The 11,763-nt window shown below is 34.0% G+C and overlaps 1 protein-coding gene across 1 annotated transcript; it reads left to right on the forward strand.

The window, feature by feature from the left end:
• The first annotated feature begins 649 nt into the window (after positions 1–649).
• Positions 650–10,719, forward strand: LOC147394540 (uncharacterized). Its single transcript, XM_086454319.1, has 11 exons — positions 650–1,112; positions 1,238–1,332; positions 1,437–1,523; positions 2,457–2,601; positions 2,704–3,282; positions 3,732–3,874; positions 3,955–4,146; positions 4,239–4,329; positions 4,402–4,567; positions 10,290–10,400; positions 10,475–10,719. The coding sequence occupies exons 1-11, from the start codon at positions 732–734 to the stop codon at positions 10,573–10,575; spliced, it is 2,091 nt and encodes a 696-aa protein (XP_086310445.1). The 5' UTR covers positions 650–731; the 3' UTR covers positions 10,576–10,719.
• The last annotated feature ends 1,044 nt before the right edge of the window (positions 10,720–11,763 follow it).

Below are 11,763 nucleotides of genomic sequence, written 5' to 3' on the forward strand. Positions count from 1 at the left end.
CACATCAGTTGAGCTTCCGAGTCACCATATAAAGTTGAGTTAGAAAATCACACCAAACTTGATAAGGTAAGTGCGTTCTTATAATAAAAATACAACACATCAGTCTACCCAGACACCAGGTGGCAAAAATTACAAAACCCTTTTGAAATTTGGAAAAAAAATATTTTTTGGAGCTACCATCCCACTCCAATTTCAGTAGAACCCCTTCTTTTGAGCTACCATCCCACTCCAATTTCAGTAGAACCCCTTCTTTTGAATTAGACGTGGCATTTTCAAAGAGATATGGAGAAATGTAAAGGTGTAGAATAAATTAAAAAAACACGCGTCTAATAACAAAGAGGCTTCTCCAAAATTTTGAAGCGACCTCACCCTTTAAAGTCGGATTCGTACCGTTTTTCATTCATTTTCTTGTCGTTTTTTCGTGTTTCCCGCCAAACATATAAGGAAAGAAATGCTAAAAAGGAAAGGGAATTAATGAAATATTAACTCTACTCTCGTCTCTCGAGAGTAGACAGCTAATTCTCCTGAAAATAACCGAAAAATCAAAGAAACAAAAACAACAGAATATATCTCTCAAACTCTCACTTTCTCAAAACCCTCCGTCATCCAAACCCAGCATCAAGAACGAAGAGCATGAAATGAAGAACAACAAACCTGATTCTCCTGAAAATAGCGCAAAAACCAGAAAAACAGCAACACCAACAGAATATATTTCTGAAACTCTCAGTAAAATGGCTGTTTCTCAAGACCCTCCATCATTGAAACCCATCAACAACACCAACATCCAGAACGAAGAGCAAGAGATGAAGAACAACAAGCCAGATTCTCCTCAACAACTCCCCAATTCTTCTTCACCTCCCAAGAACAGTCAATCTTCAGGACTTGTGTATGTTCAAATCTTCAAATATATCTCTGAAACCCTAACTAAAATGCCGGTCTCTCAAAACCCTCCATCATGGAAACCCAACACCCAGACCGAAGAGCAAGAGATGGAGAACAACAAACCAGATTCTCCTGAACAACCCCTAGTTCTTCCCAATTCTTCTTCACCTTCGAAGAACACCCAATCTTCAGTAATTGAAACTGTTCAAATCTTCAAATATTGCCACCAGGTTAGTTAAATTGTACCCTAGAAAAACCCAAATCTTGTTTCAGTTTTAATTGATTTTCTTGGTTGATCTTATTTTCAGTATTTGACTTTCAGTGGTGGTCATTTTTTTTTGATTGTCTGTTACAGTGTCGGCAAAGAACAATGAAGTTCGAGACTTGCAAGAATCAGAGAAATCACAAACCTTGCACTATTAAATTTTGTAAAAAGTGTCTCTTCAACAGGTTTTAGATCCTTATTTTATACATTTTTTCTGCAATTTTTTATTGAAGTTTTTTTATTTTTTTTTAAATTCTCTTATAATGTGATTTGGGTTGGTGTTGAACAGATATGGAGAAAAAGCAGAAGAGGTTGCTCTATTAGATGATTGGAAATGCCCCAAGTGTAGAGACATTTGCAATTGTAGTTGCTGCATGTAAGTGCTTGTTTTTGCCAATAAACAGTGAATTTGCTTCTTCTTTTTTACATGTTAAAATTTTTTTTTTTTTTTTTTAAAGTAGCAAAATCAAACTCTTATTGCCATGGGAGTGATTTTTGATCCATATGTGTTGTTTTGTTATTATATATGCCTTTGGGATAGCTCTTGAATACCCATCTAATTGGATCTACAAAGTGATTCAATCATTCTTGATTTTATATTTTAGGGTTACTTCAGTAGTTTTTAGGTACAATTTTGCAATTGTCGAACCTAATTTGAAGTCCAAAAAGGCAGGAAAATTTTAAAATATAATAAAAATATTGTTTTTTTATTTTATTTTATTTTATTTTATTTATAATTTCCTTTATATAATACTATATAGTACAAAAAAATATATATATATTTATAAATCAAATCAATTTAATGATTTGCTTTGCATACACGATAATTTTGAATTTAATTCAAAGTATTCCAACCATGCTAAATGCTAACAACAAAGAAATAGAAACAAAGAAGTTTACAAAAATATTGCTTAATTAATAAAATAAAGAAGTAAAGATGAAACAAAATATAAAATAAAGAAGAGATAGAGAAGTATATCATTTAAGAAAAAGAAACATATAAAAATTAAGAGTCGTAAGCCTCAACCAACAAGGCGTAGGCCTCGCATTAAGGCATATCCTCTTTACATGTCTATTGGTTTGAAGGGTGAGCCTTAGTTGCTTTTATGTTTCAACCTTCCTCAAGGCATTCCTAATGAGCTTTATCCTGAGCTGAACCTCAAGGAGTAAGCTTCACACACCTCTAAAAACAATAATTTCATAACTGTCCCTTTTAACTAAAATATGGTGATTTGAAGTTTTGAACAATTGGTCATGATTATCATTAGAAATATTCATTGAGAATGTTAAAAAAAAATCTATTTTACAGGAAGAGAAAAGGGAGCCTACCTACCGGTCCTCTTGTTCATACTGCAAAGGCAACTGGGTTTTCTTCAGTCCATGAAATGCTAATTGCGAATACGGCTGCAAAGGATGCGAGTGCCTCATCGGAAAATCCATCTATTTCTAACAAGGTTTGATTGATTTGCCACGTTAATTTGGTTGGCCCTTGAAGTGTTTTATGGGTGGGCTTGCTATCTTCCACCTTTTTATTAATTCATTCTTGCTTCTAACAGGAATTGGTAGTAGTTTCGCCGAGAAAAGTTGGGGAGGAAAACTCTTTTAGTGGAAACGGTGATTCATATTTGGAACTGAAGTCTTTAATATCAGAAGATGATGGGATGAATATTGATGTAAGCAAGAGGAAAAATATAAGCCAGAATGATAGTAATGAGGATGGAGCTCAATCTGAGAAGACCTCTAAGAAATCTCGTAATTATAAGGAAATCACTTTTGACCTCGAGAAAAAAGAAGAGAAGATAGTTGGAAATGAAAACAGTGGCATATCAGAGATTATGAGCCCAAAGAAATGTCAAACTCCAAATGAAAGTGCACCAAATCTCATGAAGAAAGAGCAGACAATGGCTAAAGGGAATGACAATGGTCTATTAGATGAAGAGAATAACTCATGGCCAGCTTGTGATGACGAGGTTCCAGGATTGCACGAATTTGAGAAGAATGGAAACACTAATACTGAAGCCTATATGCCACTCCCCCAGGGAATTGATCTAACAACTGTGGCTGGCATTGACTTACCAGCTCAAGATGTTGGTTATGCCTTGCAATTTCTAGAATTCTGCAAGGCTTTTGGAGAGGTAACTATGACTTTGGTTATATCTAGCTTTGGGTTTGAAAATGAAAGGAAGATTTGAAGTTTTACTTGAAAGACATATATTATTTCCAGTTTTTTAACTAAAAAAGCCAACTTCGTTCAGATTCTAGACTTATGTTGCTGGTTTTGGTTGTCATTTTGCATAGTAGTTGTTAAGCAGATTATTTTTTGCTCTTGTCTTATCTTTAAATTGGCAAGAGCCTTTGGCTTTGCAATTACATCTTCTACTATCCTTCTGCCGTTGATTTCTATTAATGATTACTAGCCGAACGTCTCAGAAATTGTTTAATTTGCAGTTCCAAGTAATTTTTCGTGTTTGAAAAGAAGCGAACATATGAGAGACATGATATTTTCTTGGTCTGAAAAAGCATGATTGTGTGTACTATTACATGAGGTGGATTTCCCTTTTAAAATGTCTTTTTTACTTTCTAGGTCTTTAATTTGAAGGAGGGCCTGCCTGAATCTGTTCTTCGAGAATTAACACATGGGTGTTTACGTTGTCGAGGAGAGAATTCTTCAATCCTTCAGTTTCATGTCCAATTGCTATCTTTAATGCAAAAGGACTCTGGAGCAGGGTATAATTCTTTGCCCATGTGATTTTATGAGCATAAAAAATTTTATGAGCTAATTAGATGTATATTTTTCTTGCTTTTAGACACCTTTTCAGTCCAATCAGCGAAAATTCATGGTTGCAAGTCCTTGGAAAATTCTTATCTGAGTCCCAATGGGAATTGGAGGATTTTTCTGTGGAGTGTTTTGATGAAGGATTTGATGGATACAACAAGCTAGACCTCTCGACAAAGCTGAAACTATTGAATTTTCTATGCGACGAAACTCTTAGAACCCAGTAAGTGATAAAGGCAGCTTATCTTGCATCACTTCTTTTCCCAGTTATTCCTCTTTTTAGATAGTTCACATAATATTTCACCCACTTTTCAGAGAAATACGGAGTTGGATTGAGAAACAAAACTCAGAATATATTGACAGCAAGAAGGCATCAAAAAGAAAAGTAGTTGCTGCAAAAGATAAGGTAACAAATCTTGTGAGCATAAAATTAATATTGATTTCTTAGTGTTTCTTCTAAAACTGGAATTTTGTACAGGAGAAATCCTTAAAGCAAAAGATGAAGGACGAGATAGCAAATGCTGTCCTGAAAAATGGTGCTCCACTTTCTATTTCAGAGCACGATAATCTTGTTTTGAAAATGAAAATTGAAGTCGCGGAAGCTCATGCTGAGATACTAGAAGCAAAAAGCATGGCAACTAAGAGTATGTTTTGAATCTATTGGCTCTCTTCAGCAAATTTGTTGACTTAGTTGTGTTTATAATATATTTAATTTCAGTATAATTCACTTGACTCGTATATATAAACTTTCAAAAGTGTACATCCTGCATTAACAATGAGGGCTAGGTTTCATTATTTTTGCCTACAAAATTTGTTGACATGGTAGCAACAGATTAGCAAATTGAAACTTGCAACCATGCACTATTTCTTTTAACCTGGTGCACTTATATCAAGTGTGAAAGGCTAGATTAACTAGCTAATGAGGAAATTTCTCTTGATTACTTTAAGATAAGATAAAATTATGTTACATATGAAGAATCTCTTGATTAACTAGCTAAGGAGAAATCTAATGGTGATTTCTTTGTTCAATCTTTTTATGCTTCCTTGGTACCCAATAACTTCTCTTCTTCTCCTTACTTTCAATATAGGGCCCAGAAGTTCCTTCAAAAATCTCTTTCTTTGTGTGGACAACAACCCCATGAAAAAATTCCTATTGCGGATATCTCTTTCCTATCAAGTTATAAGCAGGAAGTTGAGTGTATCCTTTTGGGGCTTCCCTCAATGCAGCTTCCTGAACTCTTCAGTTAGATGAATAAAGAGATCAGTTCGGTGTATGCCCTGTAAGAGAGTCCAAATGTCCCTTCTGAGGGGGTTAGGGGGGTAACGTTCCTTGGAAGGGAAAGGGAATCACCCCTTCCCTCACCCGACGACTATTCCTTGCCACAGGAATAGAGTAAAGGTCCAACTTACTCTATTAGCAAAACGAGTTGTAAGCCCATATTTGCTATATTTAGAATGCGAGTTCAAAGCCTCATACGTGGGGCCCTACTTAAGTGAGTGTAAACTCACGATTTAATGCTCTCAAAGGTCTCTCTGAGGAGGCTTGGCTAATAGGTAGCTACTCCCCCTAAGGTGTTAGGGGGGAACGTCCTTATTCTTAGTAGCTTTAGTGTTAGAGTAGTTAGAGTGAGAAGTGCACCTCTTGATGGTTCCAAAGGAAAAGCTTCAAGTGTAAGTGTAGTTGTAGTTCTTTACCGGACCGCCTATTCCTTTTTTCTTTTTCTTTTTTTTTTTGATCAGTAAGCTAAGGCTATTAAGGGCCCCACCTTGATTGATTAAATGCTGTTAACGCCGAAAAAAAACTGACATTGAGATCCTCCATGAGGATGTGATACAAATCCACGGGAACATTAAAATAATAAAAAATAAGGTCTAACTTTAAAGGTTAAGTATCTACTATCCCCCCCCCCCCCCTTAGCAAGGGCTCACTCAGTTCTGCTTCTTCTCGGGGGTTGTAAGTGGTAGCCTCAAAAACATCTAGGATCGTAACTTCTGTGAATGTTTGTTTCTAATGCAAATCCAATGGGGAATTGCCAATCACTCGCTTATTCATTGTGACTTTGCTTTAAAGGTCTGGAATGGAATCATTTTTTTCTTTTTATTTAAGTTCTCTCTACCTTGTTTCAAAGTTGGCATCTTAAAGAAAGCTCTGAAAGGAAAAAAAAAGAAAAATTGGTTTCTAATCCGTTTTCCATGTGCTGGGGCATTTGGTTGGAACAAAATAGTAGAGTGTATGAAGGGAAAGAACACTCCTTTCATGTTGTGATTGGGGATATTGTTAGGTTGATCTTTTATTGGTCTAGTTTTTTGAAAAATTCAAATTAAAGGAACCTTTTTTGAAGATTTTATGTTTAGATGGGACGAGCTAGTCGAGTCGTGAGGAGTTGTTTTCTGCTTTTGCTGCTTTTTATTTGTCTTTGTTATTGCTGGTTGTTGGGTGGCTATCTTAGCCACCCTTTCTTTATTTTTCTCTTATTAATAAAATTTTCTTTAACAATAAAAAAAAGTTTTATCAATTCCCCTGAAAAATTGCCCAAATTCCAGCCAAATGCAAAGTACTCAAGACAAGTCCTCTTTGAGTCTTGGAATACTTAAAAAGTTTTTAAATTTTTTTTTTTACAATTGATCTTCAAAACAATGGTGCCCAAAGACCTAAAATAATAATAATAAAAAGCAATGATAAAAGCTCAGCAAAAAAATATATTAATCCTTCTCTTTCCAGATAATCCAACAATCTTTTTGGTAGATTTTTGAAATTTGTTTATACTATTAAAATATGGTATCAATGCTTCCCTTATATTTAATATCACATCTAGTCAGTTTAGTCAAGTGTGAAAGTTGCAAAGGCCTCTTAGTGCTTGAGGCGCATTCTTGAATAAAGCAAGGCATGATAAAATTATAATTTAATTATAAAATTCAAAAAAATTAATTAGTGAAAGATAAGTTTTAGACATTTTTAATTATAACATGTATAAATATGAATTTTAGAAATAAGGTAAAGTATTTGTTCAATACTTCAAAAAGAAGAACAAGGGTCGAGAGTAACAGAAAAATTAGATAGGAAGAACAAGAAAAAGAGATGAAGTATAAGCAGGCCAATATCATTTGTTATTGTTGCTACAACACAACAACAATTAGGGCTGTTAAAGGGCGGGTTTAGTTTGGGATTGGTTGAGCCCTAACCTAGCACTAAAGAGTCGGGTTGTATCTTTGACCAACCCTTTACCCCTAATGTTCTCAAGCCAAATAAAAATGACAAAATGTAAAATTAAACATTTTAAGTGGTAAAAAATGTACTTTCCAAATAAATCTTTTAGTATGTAATGACTATACAAATAAAATACATTAATTTTATACAATTTTAAGTGAGGTGTGCATCTGGTTTGCCTTGCACCTTGACCGAGATGCAATCAAGGCGTGGGCCTTCGTATTTGTCACTTATAATGGCTCGCTTCACATTTATTTGGGAGCCTTCAGTCCACTCTACCTTGAGGCACATCAAGGTGCTCGGGTTGATTACACTGCATCTAGCTAGTAATGCCATCAATGTCTTTAGCATGGGATTTTAATTAGATTCTTCAAATGTTGCCGATATTTTGAATTCTACCATATAAAAATTTTCATTTCTATACTTTTTCCATTACTTCCAATATATAGCAACATTTTAAATGCTATTAAGGTGCAAGTAAAAATGTGCCTGGAGTAAGACATTTCCTCATTTGCATTATGTTAAATACTCCCATTATGTGGAAACTTGCAAATGATGGTGATTATGTAATAGAACTTGAATTAACCAATGTGACAGAAAATAGTTGTGTTACGAAAATTGAGTCAATTTATTACAATTTGTTTATAAAATATGAGAACAACACAGATTGGATGTTCACATAAAATATAAGATCTTAAATTGAAAATACAAATATGCATTTGGACAAGCATAGTGTCACCTTGGCATTTCCAATTTCCAATTTTTTTTCTGGGGACATGCTACTTTATGGCATGGCATGACACTTCTATGCATTTTCTAGATATGGTAGAATCAATTTCCCTTATTAAAAATAAAAAATATAAAATTAACGTTAGGATTGTGTATCATGATGTATCATGAACTTTAGTTACTTGAGTATTTATTCAACTCATTTTCCTTCCTTTCTTACAAAATATTAAATTACAACTTAGAATATATGTTTTACCATTAATTTAATGCTTGTATGGTAATGATTGTTTGCAACACAACCACGGATCAAATCAAAGATTCTTAATCTACATATGCATATAAAATATGTATCTTTTTTGCATTGATAAAAAAGAAAACTTAAGTTACTTTATTTATTGATGCTCCATTCACATGCATTTAATTGGTGTAATTTCACACCCATTAAAGAAAATAATGGATGAAAATTCCTTGTTTACTTGATCAATGAGAGAAATCTCTCACATGTATGCATGAAATTAAATAAAATGAAAGAAAATTATTTAAACTAATTTAGTTAATAGGGGATGATATCTTCTTTTAATGCATGTACACTAAGGCAAACATGATTTATAAAAATTAATTTTCCATTGTGAAGAAATCACTTACATAAATGTATGCATCATGTTATTATCTATATATATATATATTGGAGTTTTCATGTGCGTGTACAATCTTCCTCTTTGGGGTTAAGGCGGTAAAAGACAAAAGATAGTAAAGTTGGAGGGGTATTATTGAAAAAACAGAGAGGAGGAAAGAGAATAAAGTTAGAGGGGTACTATTTGAAAGAGGTATAAGAGAAAAGATAATAAAGTTGAAAGAATATTCTTGCAAAGAGAGGAGAGAATGAAACGATTTCATTATTCCTCCAAAACATGTGAGATTGAATTTGAATTGCTCTTATGGGTATAAATATTGGGGGAAGACAACCAGTGTATTTTATTATATATACTAGAGTTTGCACGATCATCTTCTTTGTCTCTAAGGGGTAAAAGAGGAAAGACAATAAAGTTGTAGGGGTATTATTGAAAAAATGGTTAGAAGGATAGGCACAATCATCTTCTTTGGGGTTAAAGGGTGAAAAACGAAAGAAATTAAAGTTATATGAGTACTATTTGAAAGGGGTTGAAGAAGAAAGACAATAAAGTTGATGGGTATGCTTGAAAAGGGAGGAGAGAGAAGGGAAAAAAGGTAAATTGTTTCTCGAGATTCACGATGAAATTAAATCCCACCCGCTACTTATGTGGGGGATTAACATTGGGATGAGAATTGTTGTAATTTATTAATATATATAGACTAGATTTTGTCCGTGCCGTAGGCACGAACATCCTCTTTATGGTTAAAGGGTAAAAAATAAAAGAAAATAAAATTAGAGGTGTATCATTGAAAAAGTGAGGAAAAGAGAAAAGCCAATACAGTTGGAGGGATATTATTGAAAAAATGGGAGAAGTGAAAAATCAATATATAAAGTTAAAGGGCTATTATTGAAAAAGTGGGTTAAAGAGGAAAGACATAAAGTTGGTGGTATTCTTTGGGAAAGGGAGAGTAGAGTTGAAGTTGTCCTTTTGATACATTCTTTATAGGGGATAAATATTGAGAAAGGAGGGAGGGAGGGAGGGAGGGGGGGGGGGGGGGGGGGGGGGGGGTTGCTGATTATTATATAGATATAGATATAGATATGTTTAACTTTTAAATTATTTTGAGGAAATTCATTATTAATGCACACGTGAAAAAAATTATCTTTATTGTAAAAACACAAACGTGCATGTGATTTTTAAATTATCGAGGCCATAATATGCATATTAAAAAACAATTCAATATTTGATTTTTCTCTTTTTGGGAAAATTCTAACTTATATTAATAAGTATTGGATCTAGGGTGCAATTTACATGGACTAAGGTTGTATGCTTAAAGCCAGTGCTATAACACAAGTTCCATTGCACCATGCTCCACCCCATTAAAAAAATTAACCCACACATCTAGTCACATTGTGATCCTTCCATAGCATTCAAATATCCTAGTAGATGTTCAATAATCTAGATCATCTAAATATTTTTTCACTTGGAATTTCACACCTTGACACTTGGCACTCATTCCACATGTCAGCGTAACAATAGCATTGATCATTTCGAGATTAAATATGAATAAGGCATGCTAATTGAACTATCTTATCTACTCCGTTGAATGGAAGTTCCAGCATGCTTTTCTAAGCTTAACAAATCCCATTTGTTGAAAGAAAAAGAATTTCAGGTGCTCTTTTTCCAGAAGTGTTTCCATGTTGACTTCACCTCAAATGGTTTTAATTTTGTATACACATGGGCTGCATAAATGGAAAACTTATATTTCTTTGATTTAGAAATTAAATTAACATTTATTTGTTATTATATCCATAGATAAAGTGAGGTCGGATGCTGTTAGAACAGAGTCCATTCTTTTGGATGGTAATGGCCATGCATTTTGGAGATTGGAAGGCTATTCTGATGAACCACATATATTGCTTCAAGGTATGTCTAAACTGCATCATCTTAATGTTTGAATCTACAATAAAATTTCACATTCAATCTTTTTTTGCACAAAGATATTGGAAGCTGGGACTCTGTTACACCTCGAGACAAGTGGTTCACCTATGATTCTGAACAGTACAAGATGGTTGAGGATTATATTTCTGCTAAAAGGTGAGTATTATTCATCTATGCAGTATATATTTTTGGCACTTGTCCAGTCTTATTTGTATTTGCAATATTGTTGATGCTATAGGTTAACGACACGAGGATTAGTTAAATCTTAATATCAATCTATAGAGTATATCATATAGAGTTTAGTCATGGTTGATGTAAAAGTCTAAAAGCAACATCTGATTCTAATGTCACAAAGTTCTTGTGAAGTGCCAACTTTGCTAAGTTTATAAGATGTGTGGAAGTGTTGTTCCCATGTCCTAGGTTTAGACCTTCTTGAACTAAACTTTACATTGCTAACCACTAACCCTTTACATATAAAAAATGAATGATGATTTTCAAGAGTTATAATGGTTGCTTCACAAATGTGAGTGTGTTGGTTTTGACGTTAAAGGCAAAGAAAAGGAACTTTACCTTTTGATAATGGAGTTCATTCTCAATAGTGTAATTGTTATTATATCTCATTTAAAAATGATGTCTACAATATTTTTATTTATTTTGCTAGGCAACAAGGGAATTGTGTTCCTCGTGAATGTGGGTTCAAAAGGTTTTGAACCTAGGTTGTGGAAGCAACATTCCACATGCCTTACCAACTTAGCCGAGTTGGCACCTTCATGTTGTCTAGAATACATAACCATCGTCTACCAAAAATATATGTTGTTGGATATTCTGATTTTGGTTTATTAAAACAATAAATTATAAGCAATAGTATAATGTAACTAACTCGAAGAAATTGGAAGAACTTATCGGTGACTGAGGCACGGGGAAGCCGTTGTCCTTAAAACTAATTTCACTCCCTTGGGAATGAATCCTCAGCGTAGTCGGTTGCACTCCCCCTCCCCCCTTTTGCGCATGCACTAAGATTTTCCTATAGGTTGGCCCCAAACACAATGGGTTGTAGTCCCATGGTACCTTGTGCCCCCATGTGTGTGCGAGGCCTAGCCTCTTTCTCTCTTACACTCAAGCAATAGTGAGAGAGGTATCATTAATAAGTTGAAAAATATTTTTGTATTTATTCGATGTAGGACTAAAGAATAGAAGAGTTATCATTACAACTCTCATAACCAAAAGAGAATATTTGACTTTCAACTTAAATAAAAAAGGAAAAAAGAAAAAAAAACTCTTTAGTTTATGTTTCACCAAATGAGGAAAATTCTACTTTTTACAAGTAACACTCAATAGGTCTTGAGTT

Source organism: Akebia trifoliata, chromosome 9, assembly GCF_017979445.1.
Source record: "Akebia trifoliata isolate Shusen 1 chromosome 9, ASM1797944v1, whole genome shotgun sequence".
NCBI lineage: Eukaryota > Viridiplantae > Streptophyta > Magnoliopsida > Ranunculales > Lardizabalaceae > Akebia > Akebia trifoliata.

Coding starts and splice junctions, on each gene's coding strand:
- LOC147394540 (XM_086454319.1), top strand. CDS start 732: ATGGCTGTTTCTCAAGACCCTCCATCATTGAAACCCATCAACAACACC. Junction 1,524..2,456: donor TGCAATTGTAGTTGCTGCAT/GTAAGTGCTTGT, acceptor TCTATTTTACAG/GAAGAGAAAAGGGAGCCTAC. Junction 4,147..4,238: donor GACGAAACTCTTAGAACCCA/GTAAGTGATAAA, acceptor CCCACTTTTCAG/AGAAATACGGAGTTGGATTG.